Source organism: Cyprinodon tularosa, unplaced genomic scaffold, assembly GCF_016077235.1.
Source record: "Cyprinodon tularosa strain WSP-4 unplaced genomic scaffold, ASM1607723v1 ctg639, whole genome shotgun sequence".
Classification (NCBI taxonomy): domain Eukaryota; kingdom Metazoa; phylum Chordata; class Actinopteri; order Cyprinodontiformes; family Cyprinodontidae; genus Cyprinodon; species Cyprinodon tularosa.
Genome location: NW_024039384.1, coordinates 221,302 through 247,006, shown reverse-complemented (window position 1 = coordinate 247,006; position 25,705 = coordinate 221,302). Strand labels below are relative to the sequence as shown.

At 39.6% G+C, this 25,705-nt stretch overlaps 2 protein-coding genes across 4 annotated transcripts in view; both read left to right on the top strand.

Moving 5' to 3' along the window:
• The window catches only part of LOC119798854 (synaptosomal-associated protein 25-like), a 28,967-nt gene extending 18,070 nt beyond the window's left edge, over positions 1–10,897 (top strand). The window contains exons 4-8 of one of the 2 annotated variants that reach the window (XM_038308505.1): positions 1,657–1,705; positions 4,115–4,226; positions 8,633–8,779; positions 8,945–9,089; positions 10,652–10,897. In XM_038308505.1, coding sequence (XP_038164433.1) covers positions 1,657–1,705; positions 4,115–4,226; positions 8,633–8,779; positions 8,945–9,089; positions 10,652–10,717 — 519 coding nt within the window. In that variant the 3' untranslated portion in view covers positions 10,718–10,897. Of the gene's footprint in view, positions 1–1,656; positions 1,706–3,612; positions 3,731–4,114; positions 4,227–8,632; positions 8,780–8,944; positions 9,090–10,651 lie in introns of both variants that reach the window. The other variant, XM_038308504.1, reaches the window with a different exon arrangement.
• A 1,363-nt stretch (positions 10,898–12,260) lies between these two features.
• LOC119798860 (nuclear apoptosis-inducing factor 1-like) lies at positions 12,261–23,418 on the top strand. Of its 2 annotated transcripts, none has more exons than XM_038308512.1 (7): positions 12,261–12,369; positions 17,989–18,212; positions 19,037–19,131; positions 19,219–19,375; positions 21,192–21,251; positions 21,921–21,968; positions 22,105–23,418. In XM_038308512.1, the coding sequence occupies exons 2-7, from the start codon at positions 18,002–18,004 to the stop codon at positions 22,785–22,787; spliced, it is 1,254 nt and encodes a 417-aa protein (XP_038164440.1). In that variant the 5' UTR covers positions 12,261–12,369; positions 17,989–18,001; the 3' UTR covers positions 22,788–23,418. The 2 variants fall into 2 exon arrangements, with proteins under 2 accessions (XP_038164440.1, XP_038164439.1); XM_038308511.1 differs by having other exon boundaries at positions 21,192–21,368.
• The last annotated feature ends 2,287 nt before the right edge of the window (positions 23,419–25,705 follow it).

The following is a 25,705-nucleotide window of genomic DNA, read 5'->3' as shown; positions in this document are numbered from 1 at the left end:
TTTCTGTTTAACTGTTTCATTTTATAAATGACCCAGAGCATTTTTCTGCCTCTTGCATCCACCATTTATGACCTCTGGGTCCCAACCTTTAGAAAGTCCCTAACCTAAGGGAGTTCAGCTACATCTGTTGTCTCATCAGCTGAACATTCTTCCTCCTTTGATGTGATTCTTCAAATTAAACCATTCTTTCTTCTTCCTACATAATTTGGATGATCAGGGAAATGTTGTTTTCCATTCTCATTGCTCTCTTTAACAAAGGGCCTGCTGCTCCCTCCCTCTGTACAACATTTTCTTTTCCAGTTGATGTTGCTGATTATAAGCTGCCTGATGTAATTTGGACCGGTAATTATGAAGGTGAATTTAATGCTTATTTTCCATCCATCATGCCATGTTTCACTGCCTGGCTCTGGAAAGCAGGATGGTTACTGATAAGAAGATTTTAACTCTTACTTCAAAAACCTGCCTAAGCAGTCTCATCCAAAGCATCCATCTCCTGTTGCGTCATCTGGTTGACGTACTGGTTGTTGCCAGGGTAGATCGGAAATCATGAGTCCTGACCTCAACTCTCATCCTACCTTTGGGAGGAAGTAGGACAGATGTTGAAATGCTTCTGGGAGATGTTTACAGAATGGTTAGAGGTGCAATTACGAGAAAGGGGTCCATGAATAAATTTAACCCTATAAAGTTAGATGGAAATTTCATTAAGGTCCATGTACACATAAAAGTAGGCAGACAGATATTTTTCGGAATGTACTCAACCATGCAGAAAGACCCCGGGCAGAAGGTTCTCGCTGCTAGGCAGCAGTGCTACCCACTGTGCAGCCTATAACAAAGCAATAATTATGTTTAATGTGTCTTAAGTTGTGGTTTGGGAGCAGCACACAGCTCAGACAGGTTCCAGTAGTCGCTAAATGATTTGAAGGAGTTAAATATGACAAAATGCAAAAACTCAAAGCATGACAGAGCAGCAGAAAGATCCAACAGGAAACAATGAGAACCGGTGACTGTATACTGAGGATAAAGTGGAGAATGACAGAGTGCAGGTTAGTAAATTAGCAAATAATGTGAGACCAATTCACACACAAATGGGGTGAACTAAGAAAATATTTAAAACACTATTTGTAAAGAACAGAGAACAAGAATAAATAAGAAACTAAACATAAATGTATCAGCTGATATGGAAAGACTAAAATGAACATAACTGAACAACAATGAAATACTAAAAAAAATAAAAATGTAAAAAAATCCTGGCAAATGTTACTTCCATTCCATTCCATCCATTACAGGCAGTGTTCTCTCAATAACGCCAAATCCATTTTTTTAGTAGTTTTGTTGTTGTTTTGAACCTACAACATGAAAAAATACTGACTTAAATGAATGTCCCATAGAAATTTCATGCTTCATTTCCTCAAGTTTGCATAAATGAAAATAGTTTTTCTTGCTCTGTTCTTACAGTGTTACTAATAATCTGGCTTCTTGTAATCCTTAGGTTCGTTTGTTTTTTTATTTTACGTTATACTTAACTGTTATTATAATTAGTTTACTACCTCTTTAGAAGTGTTGACTTTCATACCAATAATCAATGTTTATTGAGGTTGTTTTAATCACCTTTCTATATGTACTGCTAAAAGTGTTTTTTTATTTTCTCCCATGCAGAGCAAAGATGTTGGCATCAGAACTGTGGTGATGTTAGATGAACAAGGAGGTAAACAAACTTTTTTATCACAATATTTCTGCTTTAATGTAAAGGATAAATTCAGTTTTCTTCTGAGTTTTGTCATATAAGAAGAAACTGAATATTCAGTTTCTGTAAGGGTTTGGCTCAAACAGAGTCTCAGTGGTGATTTGTTTTTGTTTTTAAGTCACCATGTTAGAAATTTGCTCTATGTTGTTCTTTCTGTGTATTCCAGTTAGTAATTATTAATACATTAGTAATCTCCATTAGCAATGAAAAGCTTAGTTCACTAGTTTGTTACTTACGTAGAATAAAATAAAACATTTTAAGAAGAACAATCAGAACTAAGTGTGACTAAACCAGGGAAGCACTAATATGAAAATTTGGTATCAGCAATGAGTACCACCATATTAGTCAATAATCAACATTTCTTGACTTTACTTATATAATGCTCCACCTTGTAAGCGACATGAGGAAATGAGTCCTCCACTGACATTGCTTTTCTGTTTCAGTTAAAAACCACGCAACCCTGATTGGTCATGTTGATATCTAAACGAATTAACCATTAACCATAGTGAAACGTTTTCATCAGTGTTTCATCATGGTACTCTTTAAAATACAATTCATACAAATATTGTACATATACAAAATGACAGGATAAATATATCAAATTGAGCCAATCCATACAGTAACCAGCACTGTACTGTACTGCACTCCATATTTTAATACTTATTTATAATCTGTTCACTGCACCTCAGGACTGTTCACTGCACCCTTATAATGTAAATACGTGTGGATGTTATGTTATTTTTACTTTTTCTTATCTTATTGTGTTGTGACTGTCACTATGTGTAAAGCTGCTGCTACACTGCAATTTCCCAGCTTGGGATAAATAAAGTACATCTATCTATCTATCTATCTATCTATCTATCTATCTATCTATCTATCTATCTATCTATCTATCTATCTATCTATCTATCTATCTATCTATCTATCTATCTATCTATCTATCTATCTATCTATCTATCTATCTATCAATCAATAACAGTCCTTCCTACCTACACCGACCCAAACAACCCCAACCTGCAGAGGAATCACACACAGCAGCAAGTGAAAACAAAGCTGTTATTGGTTACGATGCACAACTAATATCAGCTGCATCTGTATCAGTCAATGTGGCCCATGGCCATGTGGTCTTTGTTTGGTCACATGACGTTAAGAGTGATGCAGCGCAGGACATTGGATGATTAACTGAAGAAGAGAAGCAATGTCCACAATGTGATCAGTCTTTCATGGTGTCGCAAATCTGAGAAATATATGAAAAATATCAGATAAAAGCTTTAATAACAGCAATATCAATTTCAGTTAAAGATAATAGCTTTCACTACACTTACCGATGAAAACCTTCTAATATGAGCCAAGGATGGCTGGATGGCTGGATGGATGGATGGATGGATGGATGGATGGATGGATGGATGGATGGATGGATGGATGGATGGATGGATGGATGGATGGATGGATAAATGGATGATGACAGTTGGATGGATGGATGGATGGATGGATGGATGGATGCATGGATGGATGGATGGATGGATGGATGGATGGATGGATGGATGGATGGATGGATGGATGACAGTTGGATGGATGGATGGATGAAAGTTGGATGGATGGATGGATGGATGGATGGATGGATGGATGGATGGATGGATGGATGGATGGATGGATGGATGGGTGGATGGATGGATGGATGGATGGATGGATGACAGTTGGATGGATTGATGGATGGATGATGGATGGATGGATGGATGGATGGATGGATGGATGGATGGATGGATGGATGGACAGACGGACAGTGGACCAGTGTGATCAGTGATGTGTCCATTCAGGCTGTTGGTTGACCTCCATAACCTCCACCTTGAACTTCCTGTTGCTAACAGAGCAGCTGGAGAGGATTGAGGAAGGCATGGACTCCATCAACAGGGACATGAGGGAGGCAGAGAAGAACCTGACAGACATGGCTCAGTGCTGCGGCTTGTGCATATGGCCGCTCAGGAAGTACGACCCTCTCAGCTGCTCGGCTGGCAGCCAGTGGACTCCCCCCTGTGCCCACTTCCATCAGATATTAATACAGCATCTAAATAACATTCATTTCTGTCTTGTTGAAACTTCTTCTATGCAGAGGATTGCATTTTAATGAGAATTTCAAAGATGAAACCTGATGGAACTGGACACTAGTGCCACATTTTCCTTTTGGTTCAAACTGGGTCGTCTTTATGAGTTCTTAGTGTTTGAGTTCTTTTAAGTTGCTACCTAATGTTTTATTTTATTTTTGTTTTGTTTAAGAGTTGTAGCTTTTTTTGAACCTGCTTGGGTTTGTCTGTTTTTGTGTTTTTGGCTTCATCGTCCTGCTCCTGTCCTCCTCCTCGTCTTCCTCCTTAGAGCAATTGGAGCGAATAGAGGAAGGCTTGGATCAGATCAACTCTGACATGAAGGAGGCTGAGAAAAACCTGACTGACCTGGGGAAGTGCTGCGGCCTCTGCAGCTGTGAGAAGTAGGTTGAGGTGTCCATGCGAGGCCTGCATCAGTAAACATGTTACTAACCACAGGGGAGGTTCACCAGCTGCTTTGGATGCTCAATTGCTTAAGCCCTCATTTCCTCTAAGCATCCATATTTTAATCAGATCAGTTTTAGTGGTGTATATAATCTGTTCTCAGGTATTTTTTTATGGTTCTTTCAAATTAACTGCAACCTCCTAAAATGTATGTAAGTTCTACAATACATTTTGGCTTTAGGTTTTTCTGGTTAAATCAACCTTTAAAAAAAGACACAAAATGTTCAAATTCTTTGGCTGAAGGAGAAGAAACGCCAACAATAAGGCTGAGCATAACTATAATGCAGACCTAAGTTTTATTTTTCCTTTTCGCATAGCTTTTAATCCCTTGTTAATTGTAGCTTTTTTTGCTATAGGTTAGCCTATCTAACCTCTTCCTCTTAGTTGCTGTTCCAGTTGAAGATGGCTGATGCAACCACAGAGTTAAGAGGACCCCAATGAGCACAGTGATCTCCATCACTTAGACATGGAAGTTTGTAATAACCAGGACTCTTATAGATAGCCAGGAGAAAAAGGCCTCAGCCATCAGGGTGACCTACGTATTTCTTTGTTGAAAAAGAATTTTACAGAATAGACTTGGGTTTTTTGTTGAAACGTGAGCAGGAGGAGGCTCTACGCTCATTAATTTTTAATAAGGACGTATTTGCCGTTTTACCGACAGGCTGTCTTTTTACACTCCCCCACCAGCTTTCTGTCGCGCTTACTACATCACAGTCAGTTGCGCTCATTGGTCAGAGTGTTGGCCAATAGGTACAGACATGGTTTGAATAACAGTGGGTTGTTTTCATCAACAATCGTCTGATGTCTCATTCGTCGGGGCCAGAGTAAATTACACATTTAATCTCCCATTTAGTCTAGTTTATCAGGCTACCTGTTGATTTCATCGAGTCATTGGCTCGAAGGCAATCCTTCACACTGAGCATGCTTGTAGCGACAGTGGAGAGAAAAAAACTCCCTTTTAACAAGAAGAAGCCTCCAGCAGAACCAGGCTCAGTGTTAGCAGCCATCTGCTGAAGCCAACTGGGGTTCAAGAAGACAGAAATAGAGATACAAAAGGCAACTGTAAAAGGTGGCCCCGTCCAGGAAACACACAGCCAGGCAGACGAGCTCTGAGCCAGCTCCTATGTCAGAGGAGGAAGAGAGCACATCCAGCCAGTCACAGTCAGAGAAACAGCACTACATTGAAAAAGACCTCCAACATCTATAAACAAAGGTTTTTATGCCAGCAGCACAGCTGATATTTCTCTCCAGGATGGAGTCACAGCCAAACAGGAACAGACCAGATGAAGCTACTATGAGAAAAAGCAGAGAGAGCATAACGTTAGAGATTGAACTTATAGATTCTACAGAGTGGGAAAATAGAGATAGAATCAAGCAGAATGATGAAAAAAGGGCCCTATGTCCTCCAGAAGTATACAGGTGCTGGTCATAAAATTAGAATATCATGAAAAAGTAGATTGATTTCAGTAATTCCATTTAAAAAGTGAAACTTGTATATTATATTCATACATTACATACAAACTCATATATTTCAGATGTTTATTTTGTTTAATTTTGATGATTACAAATGACAACAAATGAAAATCTCAAATTCATCATATCAGAAAATTAGAATATTGTGAAAAGGTTCAAAATTGATGGCCCCTGGTGCCACACTCTAATCAGCTAATTAACTCAAACCACCTGCAAAAGCCTTTAAATGGTCTTTCAGTCTAGTTCTATAGGCTACACAATCATGGGGAAGACTGCTGACTTGACAGTTGTCCAAAAGACGACCATCGACACCTTGCACAAGGAGGGCAAGACACAAAAGGTCATCGCTAAAGAGGCTGGCTGTTCACAGAGCTCAGTGTCCAAGCACATTAATAGAGAGGCGAAGGGAAGGAAAAGATGTGGTCGAAAAAAGTGTACAAGCAAGAGAGATAACCGCTCCCTGGAGAGGATTGTGAAACAAAACCCATTCAAAAATGTCGGTGAGATTCACAAAGAGTGGACTGCAGCTGGAGTGAGTGCTTCAAGAACCACCACACACAGACGTATGAAAGACATGGGTTTCTGCTGTCGCATTCCTTGTGTCAAGCCACTCTTGAACCACAGACAGCGTCAGAAGCGTCTTGCCTGGGCTAAAGAGAAACAGGACTGGACTGCTGGTGAGTGGTCCAAAGTCATGTTCTCTGATGAAAGTAAATTTTGCATTTCCTTTGGAAATCAAGGTCCCAGAGTCTGGAGGAAAAGAAGAGAGGCACTTCATCCACGTTGCTTGAAGTCCAGTGTAAAGTTTCCACAGTCAGTGATGGTTTGGGGTGCCATGTCATCTGCTGGTGTTGGTCCATTGTGTTTTCTGAGGTCCAGGGTCAACGCAGCCACATACCAGGAAGTTTTAGAGCACTTCATGCTTCCTGCAGCTGACCAACTTTTTGGAGATGGTTGAAGGACCATGGTATCCCTGTTCTTAATTGGCCAGCAAACTCTCCTGACCTTAACCCCATAGAAAATCTATGGGGTATTGTGAAGAAGAAGATGCAATACACCAGACCCAACAATTCAGAAGAGCTAAAAGCCACTATTAGAGCAACCTGGGCTATCATAATACCTGAGCAGTGCCACAGACTGATCGACTCCATGCCACGCCGCATTGCTGCAGTAATACAGGCCAAAGGAGGCCCAACTAAATACTGAGTGCTGTACATGCTCATACTTTTCATGTTCATACTTTTCAGTTGGCCAACATTTCTATAAATCCTTTGTTTTTATTGGTCTTCAGTAATATTCTAATTTTCTGATATGATGAATTTGAGATTTTCATTTGTTGTCATTTGTAATCATCAAAATTAAACAAAATAAACATCTGAAATATATGAGTTTGTATGTAATGTATGAATATAATATACAAGTTTCACTTTTTAAATGGAATTACTGAAATCAATCTACTTTTTCATGATATTCTAATTTTATGACCAGCACCTGTACATGCTTTATCTAAAAGGAAGGTCTTACACCCTTAAAGTAGACAGGGTGTCTGCCTCACGGACTAAAACTGGTAGTTGGTTCCACAGGAGAGGAGCCTGATAACTAAAAGATCTGCCTCCCATTCCACTTTTAGAAATTCTAGGAAACACTAGTAAACCTGCAGATTGAGTTCAAAGTGCTCTGTTAGAAACATAAGGAACAATCAGATCTCTGATATCAGATGGAGTTTGGCCATTTAAGGCTTTATATGTTAGAAGGAGGATTTTAAATTCTTTTCTGGATTTAACAGGAAGCCAATGAAGAGAAGCCAGGATAGGAGAGATATGATCTCCCTTCTTAATTATCATCAGAACTCTGGCTGCAGCATTTTGGATCAGCTGAAGGCTTTTAACTACAGTTAGTGGATTTCCTGGTAGTAAAGAATTACAATAGTCCAGCCTTGAAATAACAAATAAATTGACTGGTTTCTCAGTATCACCCCTGGACAGGTTATTTCTAATTTTTGCAATATTGCGCAGATGACCGAAGAAAATTCTAGAAACCTCTTTATATAAATTGCTGCTCTCGGTCTGTAAATGGGCCAACACCCTACTGCTTACAACCAATGTCTCTAAAGGAGTGGATCAGAACCACCCTGTGAATGTCCTGCAGGCCAGACTGAGAATCCAAAGGGACCTTCTGTGCACAGAAGTCTCCGGGAGACGTTCTACAAAGAAGATAACTCTGCTAAGCTTGTGGCCTTTTGTAGAGATTTAAGGCTGGAATAACTGCTGAAACATGATGTTTTTTCTATTTGTAATATATTTGTAAAACGAGAAGCTTTCCCATGTTTTCATACCACAGTATCATGAGTAGAATTTAGGGTAAAGAGAGTCATTTATTAACATTGAACAACATCACTGATTGTGATGTGACCTGCAGAATGACAACTTGCCTTTGACGATTTTTGCTCAGATTGTACCCTGCTGCCAGAGGAGTAAGCTCTGCGCTGGTGACGGATTGCAGGTTCATCATCAGGAAACATTTTCACTGCAGCTGGTGTTCTTTCCTTTATCCACTTAGCCTAGTTTAATGATAGTTTGAAGCACATAACGCTTCATGTCATTGGTAGAAAATAAATCTGATTCACAGCAGTGTAGACTGACCCTGAACTGGTTTTGGTGCCTGTTTGCTTTCAGTCACCCCACACAAAAACTGGCTACACCATTTTTTACAAAAAGTCTGGAGAGCAACTGATCTGGACAATTAAAAAAAAAAACAGGAAAGTCATCCAACTGGGTAGGAAGATATGGAGGAATATTCTTTGCTCTATGCATGAAAATAACAGGCGTAACTCAATGAGAGGGCACTGATGAGATCAGTTTCTCCTCCACAGACTGAAAGCCTTTGAGGAGAGCGGGCCGTACAAGGCGGTTTGGGGCAGAGCCTCCAATCAGGACGGGGTTGTATCCGATCAGCCTCCGACGTCTCGGGTTGTTCATCAGCGAGAGCAAATGGTGATGAGTGGAGGATACATACGCAGGTACACAGAGAAGCTAATGAGGCAGCTGCCTGGTGTGTGTTTGCTTTTATCACAGCAGCCTGGCAGGTAATCCAAGCTGTCCTCAAGCCTACAAGCAGCTGCTCAAACATAGGACGGCATCACAAACATGCACACAAAACGTGTCTACCTCCTCCTTTGTTTCAGGGTGACTAATGATGCTCGCGAGGATGAGATGGAGCAGAACCTGACTCATGTGGGGAGCATCATGGGGAATCTGAAAAGCATGGCTCTGGACATCAGCAATGAGCTGGAATCGCAGGGTGGCCTGATTTCTCGCATTAACGAAAAGGTATGGAACTCCAACTGTGTCCAGATGAAGGTGCAGAACCTTGTCAGTGGTGTCAAAAGTACACACTTTTGTTACTTAAGTAGAAGTATAGATACTGCAGTTTTAAACACTCTGGTCACGTTGAAGTATCAACCTCTTTACTCATGCAAAAGAGAAAAAGTATGTGCTACAAAAGCTACTTAAACTATAAAAGTATAAAGTAACCTTTAAAAAAAAAGAGCCAGATCCCACTATATGAATTGAAAGCTCAATTTTTCGACTATTTCCAAAACAATAATTTCAGATATGGCTAAGTTGGTCTCTTGCTGGTCTCTGTCTCCATCTGCTGATACGCTCTCGCTTTTTTCCAACCATGCAGACATTTCAACATCTTTTTCTGAATCCGAAAATGCAGCATGGCTTAGACAATTTGCAGTTTGAAGAACACCTGGTTCCTTCAGATGATTTCCTTTAGCGTCCGCACAAAAGTGATGAATATTTAACCAATGACTGTTTGCGTTATATGACTCATCCAATTACAACAGTTTCACTAGATGTGGATGGCGTCAATGATCTGCACTGGATGGGCACATGACGTGAAATAAATATTTATAAACATTAAACCAAAGCAAAGAGTAACGAGTAATGTTTGTTTTAAAAATTTAATGAATAGAAAGTACAGATACTTGGGTGAAAATGTAATGAGTAGAAGTCAGACGTAGGAAGAAAAGTAAGTAATGGAGTAAAGTTAAAGTAGATATCTAAAAAGTGTACTTAAGTAAAGTAACTAAGTATTTGTACTTCGTTACTTGACACCTCTGAACTTTGTTAAAACACACCAACAAAAAGAAAATTTGCTGAACAAACCATGAAAAATGGCATCTCAAAGGATTACCTCCACTCAGAGAGCTTCCATCAGCTGGAGCAGCAGGAAAAAAGGCTACATCTAGATCCCTTCTAAATGTATTCACACCCCCTTAACCTATCCATTCCTCCTTTTGTCACATTGCAGCAGCAAACCTCACTGTGTTTCACTGCGACATTTTCCTATAGACAAACAAAACAGGGTGCATAATGATGATGTCCAAGACAACTAAGTGTGTTTTTTAAGCAATTGAGAAGTTGCATAAAAAAATATTGTTTCACAAGAAACTGCTTTTTAGAATTACCATAATGGATCAGCTGTGTAATTCAATATGAGTAACTGCAAATGTTTCTGACCTCAGAGGTTCCTTAGAGAAAAAGACCAAGGAACCTCAAAGACAGAGGAAGTTCTAGAGGTTTTAAAGCAGGGCAAGGTTCTGAAACAGTATCCCACACTTTAAGCATCTCCCAAAATCACCTGCATCTGGAATCGCTCCTAAATATGGCTCCACAGAGCACTGAACCAAGGGCATAACAAAGATGCATAGAAAATTTTTATATTTTCATTCATATAAGTGTAAAAAAACAAACAAAAAAATAATAATTTGCTTTCTTCCTCCCTGGTAATTATGGTTAACTTAATTTTGTGAAGCTGTGCCATCAGCTGATGCAATGAAGCAAACTGAATCCTGATTTATTTCTCTCTCCTCTCTGTGCAGGCCAACGTTAATGTTTCCCGCATTGAAGCCGCCAACCAGAAGGCAAACAACCTGATGAAGCGATAGGAGCACAGGACTGAATAAGTGAGGGACTGCCTTTGATTCAATGAGTCGATGCAATCAACTGATTTTCCTTAGATGGAAACTTTGACTGAATTTGACTGTATCATCCCGTGAACTGTAAAGTGCCTTGAGATGACATTTGTTGTGAATTGGCACTATTAAATAAAAATGAAATGAATTGAATAAGCTGAGCTACTTAGTCTGTTTTTTCAGTGGAGAACTTCAACTGCACTTCTTTATGTTTTTGTTCATTTCTAATTCTTTATTGGGACTGTTTTTTAGTTGGTGGCCAACAGGATAACTATTGTTGACTCTTCCTTTGGAGCATAGTGCTTTAATTTTACTGTGGAGTTTTAATTGTATCAAATTTGCTCCAATAAGGTATCCCCAGGTCACTTAGCAGGTCACAGTAATGATCCCTGCAGGGAAAGTGAGCCCCTGCAGCAGCTCTATCACCACTACTATCACCTGACAGCTCAACCAGATGATAGAGATGGACAAATGCAGAACGATTAACATGAGGCATCATGCTTCGTGGAATGTTGAGTGCACATTTTCCCTTTTATTAGAATACATCTTGATGTTCTCAACCATAGGTTCAGTCCCCATTTTCTCCAATATTGGTCAGCTCTATCCACAGCAGCTCGTTTTACTGTATCACATGTTCCCAAGTGGTTGAAAACACGTGTATTACGGCGCCCTCTTCAGATTCAGTTGGGTATTGCGTGCAGAAGGTAAGTACGCATTTCTCATGAAAGAAAGAACTCTGAGGACACCAAGCGGACAAACATGGAACTGCATCTTCCAGGCCACCCATCCTCTTTCTGTCATCCAGCTTTTGAAATGGGAGCTGAAAGGTATGGATGACTCCAAGCCATTTAAACAGCAGCCAAATAATTAAGAATTCTACTGATTAAAAGGCAAATATATATATATATACGTCATTACTATGAAAAACCAGATGTTTGATTTTTAGAGGATACTCTAGAAAAATGGACAAGATCCCATTTAAATTTTTTTCTTAGGATTTTTTGATTAGTTGCATTTATAAAGTTTGGGGTTGATAAAATGATTAATATTTTAGTTTGTTTTAGAAACAAAAATCCCTTTCGTCGTAAAAACATTTCTTAGTCACTATATCGGTGGAAAACAAATTTTTATGCATTCGACATAATTCAAACATTAACGGCGAAAAGGAAATTCAACCTTATAATGCTAACGACATCTTCTGATAGGAGTATGTTTTCAGAAAAATTGTGTCTGCGAAAGCATTCCTTTTAAGGTTTTATTTGGTTTTCCCCTGTAGTTATCGCATGACATTTACAGAAGAGCTATACTCAAGACTTATTGCAAAGAAAGCTAATTTTGATGTTCTGTTTCTAAAATAAAATCAATACTTGTGAAAGATCAAATTAAAAAAATGAATCATTGAGTTGTTTGTCTGTTTTGGATGGAAATGTAGTGGTTGGTGTTAACAGTTTCCATGCCAGCAGGGGGCGTGCAGCTGGGTCAAAATGTTGCGCGTCCAAAACAAGAGGGAGGGGGGGAGGAAATAGGTCCGCTGACAGCGGAGTCTGCGCATTTCGCGTCACTCCGAACTTTCGGGAGAACCGCACAGGAAGAAGGTGGAGGTCTGCGCCATTTTTACTTTTCTGGTAATTATTTCCCACTCTCTGTTGTTTACAATACTGACCAAACTAGTGTTCGTTTGAAATAAACGAACATGTTTAAGCTACATAAAAGAGAAGAATGCGCGAGCCGCTCCATAAAAAAACGGTGACGCTGTCCTCCATGTTTGCCGCCGCGAGCCGCGATGAAACCTCCGAATAACGCCGAAAACCTAACATCGGTTTTACCGAAACATTCTAGATAAGCAAGTTGGTCAATACCGAAAGGTTCACGATTTTTTCAAGCCTTAAAAAAAAGCGGCGTGGCCATGTAAACCGTAGTGGTGTCTGAAGACCTCTCCCCGACTGAACCATCAGGAGGAGGACAGGCTCAACAAAGACACAGCAGCGCTGCTGCTGATTGGCTCACGCTGAACACGTGACCCAAAGCAACGTTCACTTTAAATCAGATGAATTAGCTCGTTAACAAATGCGCAAACTGTTAACAGCAGCCATATAACGGGCTTTAGACTTGGATTATTCTAAGTTAAGAAATAAACTCTTTTATATACAAGATATAGTCAAAAATATAATATTCACTTAAACCAGCACATTTCTACATTAACTAGATTAACTGAGATTTTTACCATCAGTTTATTTTTATGGTAAACATTCTTTTATTTAGGTTTTGCCCTTTGATTTGAGTAAATATGCTTAAAGGTCAGATTTATAACTGCAGAAAATTATATGATTTATAAAAGGAGTGTTTTTAATACAGCCTTGAGAGACATGCAAAAATACAAGAATGGGTGGTCAACAAATTATTACATTAAGAGAAAATAAAAACACGGTTAGTTTGAGGATAAGGCGTATAATTTTAAAACATCTCAAAACACTGAAAAAATCTTTTAAAATATTCAATTATTGTAAAGATGAAGACAATTTGCTTCTGAAAGTACAATGTATAGACATTTTAAAAATTCATGTTAAAATCAAACATAAAATTGTATAATGTACTTAGATTGCTCTCAGAACACTTAACTTTATGACTTTGTGAACCAGTAAATAGCATTTAAGGCAGCTGTACTATTGGAACCAATAAGGGAGAGTTGGCCTATTGGTCAGACCAGTGCGCTTGTGCTCTGAGAAGGTACAAGTACCCAGGTTCCATCCCCACAGTCTCTACTCTGGGTTCCTGAGCAAGACCCTTAAACCCTGATTCCTCCCCAGGTGCCACACAGTGGCAGCCCACTGCTCCCCAAGAGGATGGGTCAAATGCAGAGAACAAATATCCCAATCATGGGACAATAAATGGATTTACATTACATTACCAGCCACAACACACAATGAATCCTGCTGTAATCCTCTGTCTGGGCCAAATTAAAAGTTAAACCCTATCATAAGAAATTAATCTTAGGCTCTCTGACCCATATTGAAATCCTCTGGATAGAAACAGGCTATAAATACACCACTGCTAAGATATATTTCTTTAAATTGGCATCGGCCTGGACATATGAAATAATTGAAATAATGAAGTCCCTTAACACAAAGATAGCATAGAAAACATATGAAGCTTTAAGGCTAAACGACTCCCAGGCCCTGATTGGTTAACATCAGGCGAATTAACAGAGAAGTCCAGATTCTCAGCTTCCAGGAGATCTCGGTCTGTTCTCTCTGTGTTTTCAGTGGAACTTCTCTGTGATTGTGTGCTTGGAAGATATTTGCTTGAAACTCATCTTTCCCATCAGCGAGCGTTACTATGCAGGGATAATATGGAAATCACTCGCTTCATTTTGGTTCAATATGAACGCATAGAAACCACTACCACTGATGACCACGGGATGCCCATCCTGCCGCTCATCGGCTTAATCTGTTTTGTTGCTTATTATCTGTCTCATGTATAATAACAGCAGCGTCTCCTTTATTATCTTCAGGTCTGTTTTTTTTTTTTTTTTTTTTAACATCTCCCATGGCTATCATCATGGCTATCTTTAACACTGTTGTACTGCCCCCCTAGTGTTTTTTTTTTTACAGCCATCTTAGATTTAGTCTTAGTCTTCAGGATGAAAACTATTAATAGTTTTAGCTGCATTTACGTCATTTAAGTCATTACAATATGTGATCGTTTTAGTCGGCTCAAGTTTTCTTTATCAAAGATCCATGTTTAACTAATCAGTTCTCGTTATCATGAAAAAAAAGGGCGTCAACGAAATAATTTCATCATTGTTGATGAAAAAACGCTGCTGCCCCCTAGTGTTGAACGTAGGCTAATCTTTGTTCTTCAATAATTGATCAGCAAATGTGAACCAGTAGTTCTGTGTGTGTTACTTAAAAAAGGAACTAGTTATACTTTTACATTTTTTCCTGACCTGGGATTTTTTGTTATTGAGACAAAGAGGCAGCAAACCAGCAGAACTTACATTTGAATAGAGGTGAGTATTGGCATGAGTGTTGCGATTCGATACATATCGCGATACTTGGGTCACGATACGATATTATCACGATATTGCATTATCACTATATATTGCCATATTTTCCCCTGCTATCAAAATCAAATGATGAGATAAAACAGCAAGTTCTGTGTATTTTCATCAGAAAATATTGATTAGGTATTATTATCCATGTTGTTTGGGGTTTTCTTCCACTGTGACTGCCTCAAATACAGATTTTGTGCTGCACGCACAGTTAAAGGGTTTCACAGCGCTTTCTGCCAGAGTGGTGGTGCAGAGGTAGCCCTTTTTTTTTTTTTTTTTTAATCGATACTAAGAAGTGAAAGATCGATATTATATTGGGCAGCCGAATATCAACATATATCACCAAAACGATTATTTCCCACACCCCTACATTTGAATGGTAATGTTTCCTCTGCAGCTAGCTCGCCATTACGCCCGCTCCCTGAACGTAGCGAGTTTGAACTGATGCTGACCACTAGGTGGTTTGGGACAATCCTTAATGTAACGGACCCTCCAGGGAACATGCAGATGGAGGGTTTAGGGTTAGTGCTTGGGGCTAGTATTTAGGGTTAGTGTTTAGGGCCAGTGTTTAGGATTAGTCTTTAGGGGCGGATTGGGACTGAGCCAGCATGAGCAAATCACAGCAACATTCAGCTTTGACCTCAGCAGGTGCTTTCACTTTAGGGACATCGTCGTGAGTCTGCTTAGCCTTGTGTCTGTCCGCTTAAACCCCGCCCACATAACCGCTCTTCAGCCAATTAGCGTCACGTTTGCCTCTGTCTCTGTTCCTGCAATTAAAACTCAAAGCAGTCCTCAACATTAAAGAGATCTAGAATTATATTTTTGACTTGTTAAAATTCCTTTGGAGAATCTCAAAAATATTTAGAGATACCTTGAACATTTTTAAAATCTAGACGGACTTTTTATTTTAGATATCTTGAATGATCATTCTGACTCATCAAATGAGGTTCTTAACAAAGGCATCTTAGCCTTTCTGGTGTTTGCCAGTTAGTGGTCTGCAACGATATATACATTTTGAATTCTCCAGTCTTTGAAACAAACCTTATTCCTGCAGCTCATCTTCAAACTGGATCAGAATTGCAGACAATGCTACATTTCACCTTGGGATTGTGTTGACCGCAGCATATTTGCAGTATGTCGATGTGTGCCAGCGTGTTTTAGCGTGCTCATAAAAACTGATCCATAACTTATCCAACGTATGCCAGCGTTTTTGCTCGATTTTTCATACGTCAGGCAAATGCTGGTCTAAATTGTCATGGTATGACAGGGGGTTTAATAAACTGTATTTATCTTAGAGTACAAGGCTTTAACCCTAACATTTGTAAACAGATAATCCATTAATTGATTATTCCTTTGTCAGTTTCTGGCTGTACATCAATACAAATGCCAACACAGTATTCCTAATGGATTCTACGCAACTCTCAGAGCTCAAGGACTCAAGAAATGCTTTTAAAATATGCAGTAATTCAAGCTTTAAGAAATTAGAAATATAACTTGTATAATTTGAAAATGCAAATATAATGTGCAATTTATCACATGGCTTGTATTGAAGAGAGTTGCATAAGATCATGGGCATCAGTTCCCATCCATGGAATAACAAAATAAATTTGCTCTTGTAGAAATCTTTTCTTTTATTATCCAGGGAATACTTCAAGAAGAGAAGAACATTCTCCATTCCCCCCCCCCCCCATTCTTTTTCATTCTCAATTAAAATCTCTAGTTCCAGTGTGAAATAAGCAGTTCCTGTTGTCATGGTGATTTCTCGCATGGCTTCTCACACTCGTTACACAAGTGTTCAACTCTGAGTGAACCTATCTAGGGTTGATGAGCTAATTCATAGCAGCAGTTGTGAAACCAAAAACTCAGAGTTCCCATAATTAAGCTAGATAAATTTAAAGTTGAGGTTTGAATTTAAGTTAGTTAAACCTGCTTTGTGAAAGGGACCCCTCATCTTTTGCTGCTTAGTTATTAAACCCTGCTGTCAGCTACTGACTATGAACACCATTAAACTAGATTACCCTCTAGTTTGTGGACATTTATTAACCCTTTTGCCCCTCTCTTACATCAAATAGCAAATAAAGATCTGACTCTAAGATTGTCAGAATTTTGACACAAAATTACCACAAAGTATTAATGCATAACATGATAATTATGGAAGGAAATAGTATAATTTCCCTCTGAAATATCAAAAGCCAGATTATTTATTGTGAGTTTTTGTTGCATCAAATCAGCAGCACCTACAGAAGATAATGGACTGTTTTTATCAAACAAATGGAAAGTTTATGGTGACATTTGTTTGTGCAGTTGGAAATGGAGCTTATCGAGAATGAAGTTCTTTTGATTTTAGTGCTCTGATATCAAAGTGAGACTGTAGAGTAGTGGCACAGCTGTCTGCTTTGTTTTACGCGATGAGATGTGATTAATTTAAGGGACGCATCCTGTGAGCAAAGAGTCATGTTTGCCATGAATATTTATTACATCCTTTTGTTAATACCAGAAAGAAGTGAGAGGAAGCTGGAGCATCTGAGAAACTAAACTGTGGCGCAGATCAGAATATATTCAAAGCAAAAGAAAATCTGGGTCATTTAGTTTGATCCAAGCCGTTTCCTTTTACTGACTGAAATGAGACATCATCCCTCAAGAACAGATGTGATGCTTATTTTTTTTATGTAAGGGAACTTTCTGCACACGAAATGTTTCCTTTGGTTTGATGCATAGAAACAGAAAGAGGTTCAGGCATCATTTGAGTCATGATCAGAGCAGAGGGAGGAAGTGCTATATTGGTTAGAAAAAAAACAATATTACCGTAACAACATGACAAATATACAATGGAGTAGTTGGGCCAGGCTAGAGATTTTTCTTTCGAGAATAAAGTGATAAAATTAAGAGAATAAAGTTGAAAAATAAGGATAATGAAGTCATCACACAACAACCCATTTCAGAAAGAAAGCTTCGGGCTCTGTCTGGCAGACTATGGTCGACCAGCCGCACCAAACAGCCACCAAAAAAAAACAAACAGCTGTATATGTTCATCAGAAGATTTTGATAATTGAGTTATTTTGGTATCCATGTTGTTTAGGGTTGTAGTCAGTCCACGTCTTCCACTGTGACTGCCTCAACTACAGATAAGGATGACCTTCTTCTCTTCTCTCTTTCTCATCCATCATTCCTCTCTGACTCCGCTTCACTTTAGGTCCCTGTAGATTATGGACTCGGCGCTCAACTGTGTTCAGATGGACTCTCCAGAAAGGAGTACGATGATGGAGCCGAGCGCCGCGGAAGTCATGTGGGGTGAAGAGGATGAAGAGTTTTCACAGAGAGGAGTAAAGGAAGGGTTAAAACCCAAACCCAGGTTCTCATACACAGAGGTCAAGATGCTTCTGGACGAGGTGAAGAAGAACAGACACATCCTCCTCAGTAAGTTGACCCATTGACCCCTAAATGTGAAACAGGATCTCTGGCTGTGTCCGAACGTCCGTCATAACCCCTGATCCCTCAATCACTATATAGAGCAGGGAGTATATAGTGGACTTTATAGTGAACTCGGTTTAATGACCTCTGGGACAGATGGTCACTGCTTTTCACTCCCCATTGGTCACGTGACTCTGCATGTCGTGTCGGGAAGTGACAGCCATAGGCGTCAGCGGGTAGCTGTGACAACCAATCCCATGATGCTTTACAAATTGTTCCAGGATATATCTGCTCGATTAGTGAGCATGGATGATCACTACTTTTCAAAGTGCATTTTGGGAAATTTGGAATCCACTCCTTTTTCATCCAGCAGAAGTTCAAAAACTCATTTAAAATGCTGTATCCACTATATAGTCCCATATATAATGATTAGGGCGCATGGACATTTAATATGATATATTAATATATAAGAAATGTTGAAACCTAAAGAGTTGAGGATGACATAATTTAGACGTTGGCAGAGGAAGGGGAGGTTTTTAGGAAGGAGCAGGAGCTTCTGCTGATCCGCTATATATATATATATATATATATATATATACCGGTGTATGTGTATATATATATATATATATATATATATATATATATATATATACACACACGAGAGCCATGGGTACTTGTTGATGGCATTACAATTATTTCTAAGAGCATTAAAAGAGAATTAAAAAGGAGCAGTGGGGGAATGATACCAGGTCATGTTCTAAAGGGCATCACTATTCATCGCTGTTTGTTTATATGAAAATGTCCCATTTGAGTGTTTTTTTTCCCTCCAGAGAAGTTTAACTGCGGCGTGTCGGTGGATTTGAAGAAACAGAAGTGGGCAGAAATCACAGATCAGATCAACGGTTTGGGAGAGAACCACAGAGAGGTCCGCTGAGCTTTATCGCTATGAATGAATCCACCTGACCTGGAGTTCATCCATTCAAAGGATTTCTGCTTTCTGCTGGTTTCACAGGTTCGTCAGATCATGAAGAAGTGGGCCGACCTTAAATGTGACGGAAAGCGCCGGATGTTGGCCCTGAGGGGCCCCAACGGCCCCAACCTGAGGAAGAAGAAACTGGGCCCAGTGGAGAGGATGGTCCACAGGATCCTGATGATGAGTCCTAACAGAGGTTAGAAGAAGTCTGAACGTAATCGTCTACAGAGCTGGGAACAGTATTTACCTTCTTATTGATCAGTTCATTTAGGGTTTTTAATCACATTCAAACATTTCACGTCATTAAAAAAAGGTTGATGTTAGATCAAAATAAGCTGAGTGGGGAAAATTGAACTTCATTCTTTATTCCGACCCAACCCGGAATTGTTTCATAAAGCAAAAATGTCTGTGTCAAGCTCACTGCAACACACTGCTGTAAGAGTATAACCAGGAAGCGAGGTAGGAGGGCAAAATAGGTTTAGCGCCACCACAGCATGGGATGGAGAATTACGTCCAGGAGCAAATGGATAAAAATAGAACAGAGGGGGAAAAAAACATGAATCGATTCTCTTGCGGACGTATCGATGCATCGGATCGTCGGCTGTTGGATCGATGCATCAATACAAAACGATTATTATTTACACCCCTAGAAATGGCTCATGATAACCTGAGCCACTCTATTAGCTTTTAAAAAAAGTAAAGTTTTAAGCCTTAAAAATAGACAGGTTGTCTGCCTCGCTGACTAAAACTGGTTGAGAGGGAAGTGCTCTGTTAGGAACATAAACTATCAGATCTCTGATGTAACATGGAGCTTGGCCATTTAAGGCTTTATGTGTGAGAAGAAGGATTTTAAATTCTATTTTGGATTTAATAGGAAGCCAATGAAGAGAAGCTAAGATATGGGAGATATGCTCTCTCTTTTTAAATTTCATCCCAACTCTGCTGCAGCATTTTGGATCAGCTGAAGGCTTTTAACTCCATGATAGTAAAGAATTACAATATGGTTCTCGGCATCACACCTGGATAAGGTATTGCTTATTTTCACCATATTCCGGAGATGAAAGAAGGAAAATCTCGAGACGTCTTTGATTTAAAACCTGGTCTGACCAAAAATAACGCAAAGATTTTTTACTTTATTGCTGCTGTAATGGGTTTTTTTTTAAACCAAACTCCAAGTGTCTGCCCAGTTGTAGCTTGCCAATAATTACTCAGCTCCTCAACTGCTGGACTTATCCAGCCCAGCCTCAAAACGACACTGCTAGTTAGGATTGAAGATGCATCAGTCCTGTTCTTCTCCAGGTAGTGGTCCTGCAGCAAGCAGCCTCTCAAATATTCTGTGAACAGATGAATCAGAAGTGGACCATATGTGACCAAAGAAAACCAGAACATAACACCTACAGTCTGACATGGTGGTGGGATTTTCTGGGTTTGCTTTGAAGAATCTGCTCCTGACCAGAACATCCCACATCACACTATGGTTCTGCAGCAGAACAGTGATCCAAAGCATGGCAAAAAGACCTCTGAATAATGTCCTGAAGCGGCCTAGTTAAAGTCTGGACCAAAGTCCTATTCAGATCCTGTTTTTTGCGCTTAAATTCACTGGTCTTACTAGAAACTTATCCAGTTTAAGGGGTCAAGTGCCCCGGAGTGGGTGAGTGATCATCACAAACCCTGGATGCTGGATTATGAGGTTGGAAGACGTTCCTTTGGGTCACCGCTTTAGCCTTAAAAATGAACCAATGGCTGAAAACCCGCTGCCTGGTTCTGATCTGATATTAAAATCTGTTTGATGGTGACAAGAACTAAAAGTAAAAACCTCCTAAGTTAAACTGAGCTAACTTCAGAAGTAGCTGACCTGCCTGTAGCTGCTTAAAAACTGGATCTTTGTGATTTGTCTGCTGTGGGCTTCTGAAGAAACTTTGCCATTTCAGGCAGCGAACAATCAAATCTAACTTCAGATCTAACCAAGGCTCCAGCTGGTACTTTAACTGCTTTCATGTTCGGGTTCTTAGATGGCGAGAACGATCAGGACATGAGTCCCGATGAGGATTTTCCAAAGACTTTCCAGAAAGGTCAGTTCCTGAACGCAGCCCCCTATTCCTACCTGAGCCTGAGTGAGAACTCAGAGTCTAACAGAGGAGTTCTCTCCTTCGACAAGTCGCCTCACTCCTCATCAGAGAAAGAACTCGGTAAGTCCGTGTTCTGTCAGCCCAGTTGATTCGATCATTGCAGAGTTAACTTTTGTGTTTCCGCTTCCATCTTTAAACGGGCTGGACCAGAACTTCCACAGTCCAAAATTGGGCTCAAGAGACGGGAGAAGTTTCTGACATTTGAGATTTATTTCATTGTAATTAACTCCATTTATTCATTATTTAACTTATCTTATTTTCATCCAGCTATTTATGTTTTACTTTGTCATTTATTAATGTTTGTAACTCTCTTAAACCTTTAACACTTGTGTAAAATGAGCGGAAAATGCATAAAAAAATTTAAAAATATGTCTTTAAAGGATTTCAACAATTAGACACCGAACGAATAGACCCAGAGGGGAGAGATGCAGAGTGGTTCTACACAGGGTGGGTCTGTTTGTGGGTTTCCTCTGTGGCGTCTGACCCTCTGGATCAGCTGGTTCTGTTTGGATGAAAGAAGGAAACATTGAGAGTTAACTGGAACCATGGGCATGGTCAGATTGGTTCCAAAGGTTCTGTTTTTGGTGACACGATGTTTCTGATGTTCCACAGAAGAGCTGATGGGTTCCTCTCCAGAGTTCAGCCAGGCTGATGATGAAGGTAAGAAGATGAAGAATGTTTGTTCTTCTTCTTTAACATAAGAAAAGTTGAATCTGCCTGAAACCCGATTGGTTCTGTTCAGTGTGGCGCTAAGACACGGAAGACCAGACTAAGTTTTAGTGCTTTTCTTCTCCAGCTGCTTCCTCCCAGGACCTTTTGGCCAGAGACTCCAGGCAAAGAGTCATCCACACGTACTCCAGGACCCATCAGAACCAGAACCACATCCAGAGCTCCCCTCATGCAGTCTCCTCCTCCAGTTTCCCCTCAGATGCTGCTGTCTCTACCTCCTTCTCTGCAGCTCCTCCATTATCTCCTGGAGGCTCCAGGATGCCTCCTTTGCTCCTCCGTCCTTCCTCCTCATCAGTTGCAACTAATGGGGCTCTTCATCCCACACCACACTCCTCTTCCTCCTTCCCTCCTCCTCCTCCCCCCTCCCCTCCTCCTCCCCCCTCCTCTTCAAACGCCTCCTCCTCCAACCTGCTGCCTCCTGGGTCATCTCAGCGCCAGTCCCAGGCGCAGGTGGCCCAGCTGGCCTCCCAGAGCCTCCAGCAGCAGCGGGCGGGTCGAATGCTCCTGACGTCGGTGTCCCAGTCCATGGAAATGCTGGCGCAGTCCGTGCAGCTGCTGGTGGAGAGCCAGCAGGAGTTTGTGCAGGAGTCCCTGCAGCTGCAGAGGGAGACGGTGGAAGTTCTGAGGGACTTTTCAAACACAGCGCTCCGTATGCTTGGCGACAAATTCAGCGGCGAACAGCTTTCTTCCAACCATCCACCTCCTCCTCCATCTGCAAACCTCCAGCAGCATCCAGCTCCGCGTTTCTGAGGGACAAGAAGCTGGGTTTAAATCCAGAAGGGGACAGATTGTCCAACAGAATCCTCTATGTCTCAGCTGGACTTCCAGCTGGTTCTCAGTATAAAAACAGGATCTTGCTTCTGTTGGGAGACAAAGAAGCATTTCAGGACTTATTCATCCTTTAAGGTCGAAACAGTAGTTTTTGTTGGTTTTAGAAAATGATTTGGCTCTGATCCAGCCAATGGGTTCAGAGATATTCTCTATATTCTATTTTTAATCATTTCTGCATAAAGTTTTGTTTATTCACTCTATTCTTTTTTTGTTATCTTCTTTAACCTGTGAAATAAGAACACGGTTAAGAAGGAAAGACATTCTATGAAACACTTACAAAGACTTTAAAATCCAGCATTTCATCCTTTCCTGATTCTACAGTGTGGTTGTCTGTCCGGCAAATGACCCAAAGGGCAGTACCAGTAAGATTTCTTTATTTATTGACTATAAAAAGACAGAAATCCTGCTGTGAGCTGCTACATTTCTTTTAATAAATTAAGATTAAGGTAAATTAAGACTCTTTTCTTTCTGGTCTGTTTTTAGCGATGATCTCCTGTTATTTCATATCTGTTTTACTTGATGGCAGTTGAATAAAATTCTTCTAAATGGGCCCAAAAGAAATAAACAATCTTTAGAATTTTCTGGATCAACAGAAAGGTCCGATAAGCAAGGAATAATCAATGGATCATTGATTATTCCACTGGGACTTGATCAACAGCCGATACCGCACCGTGACGTCACAAACCAGTAGGTGGCAGTAGTGTTCTTTGACAAACATGGATGCCTCCAGTAAAGCACATTAAAAAGAAATTACTCTTAATTAAAAACATGTTTATTGAACAGTATGTAATAATTTTATGTTTAAAGCACTTCCATAAGTTTATATTCTGAATGTGACGGGACTTCTCCTTTAAAAACACAAATTTTTTATTTTTCTTCCGTTTCAAACAGAGCAGATGTAAACAAATTCAGGGAATACCAAAAAAGGAAAAATCTCTGGAGACTGAAAAGAGGGAAGTTGTTTGTTTAATAAGTTTTAATCTTTATTTTAGAAAAAAAAAGTTATCTAAAATGAGAGTGAAATGAAGATTGAATCAAGTTAATTGATGTAGCTATAATCTTTCACTCCCCTGACCTAGAAGAACCGGACAGGTTGTCATCAGAAATCGGCAGAATAGAAATAAAACAATAATTTGGACAGTTTGATATGAATACTTTAGGAGAAACAAACAGGCTGAATCAGAACAGAATATTTGTAAGTAAAGTGGATGTTTGTCATCAGTCACAATGAGAAAGGAGGTAGTAAAGAATGCTGGGTGCTTCCAACAATGCTTCATCTAGTATAGGGACCCTCTGATGCTTAGCTGTCATAGATTATAGCAACAAGTTTATTGATACTTTGCATTTCTTGAGAAAACTATTTAAAGTGCACCAAATAAAAAAGCACAATTACAGTGGCATAGAAGGAACACAAAGAATCAGTGACACATTAATATAAGTGGATGATATATTTAAAAAGATTAAAAACAGAAACTGATTGAGCAAATGGAACCAAAGTTACACCGAACACTTTAATAAGGATTAAACAGCTAATTCAAAGGCTTATCTGAACAAATATGTTTTTAATCTTGATTTAAACCAACTTTTTACCAAACCTTGGAGTGAGATTTTGAAACTGAAACTAAGTGGCAAATTGTGGATTTTTTTTAAAGCACGGTGAATGTTACTGAATAACAATAATTTATCTTTAGTTATTTGGAAAAACCTTCGCACAGTGTACATTCTTTTTTTATATTATGGTGATTCTTAGAGAATTGAAGTAATGAAGAATGGGCCCTACTAAAATTGCATCTTAAATTTACTGTAAACTAAGAATTTCACAACTGTGTTTATTAGTTACTCTATGCAATTCCAGTAAAAAAAAAATGGGGCACTAATAGGTTATTACTAGTTTACTGGCACTAATACAGGAACCAGTGCAATCAAATCCTGTGCAAACTACACTGTGTATGAATGTTTGGTAATCAGCTAAGGAGTTAAAAGCTTCACTCATTATGTTTTTATTTTTTTTTTTTGTTTTTACAATTGACAAAACAGCCTAACAATTCAGACCTTCTAGGAGGCTGTAGATTCTATAAAAACGTACCATGACACAAGACAGCACTTCTCTGGGTGTTTAATTATGGTAGATATGATGGAAATTACGTTTTACCTCGGCGCCGCGCTATGACGTAATCGGCCTTCGAATCCGGTCTTCTAAGGATGCGTCCTAGGTTTTCGAACAGAGCCATAGGCTCATAGGCCGAAAACCTAGGACGCATCCTTAGAAGACCGGATTCGAAGGCCGATTACGTCATAGCGCGGCGCCGAGGTCTGGTCGGATTCCAAGAGTCCTCGTTATGCGGTCTTAAAATGCGTCCTTCTTTTTGCCCGATTTGAAGGACGGGTCCGATGTATCCTCGGTATTCTTGGATATCCCAGGATTCATTGCGAGACCAAGCAAGCTGTGATCAGAGGAAAGGTTACTTGGCGCCGAACAGTGGTGAAAATTGGAAGTTCAGTTTAATATAATACAACTCTGTGAATAGTTCCGTCTGAAATGAATGAAAATAGTTGTTTTAATGGTTATTGAGTCAGATATGTGGCGGTAATGTTTGGTTTATCTAAAGGTTTTAATCTGTTACTGTGTAAATGGGTTTGGCTGTAATTTAAGGACAGATTCTAATATATTTGCAGGGTGGGGACTATAAATCTGATAGGATTTTCATCTTTTTATTGCTATTTTGCACAATATGCTTAACTTCCTATTTTTTGTTGTTGAATATTAGAGATTTTGCAGATATATTTTTTATACATATATTGTTTAGATTTACTTATATCTTTCTACCCCTTTATAG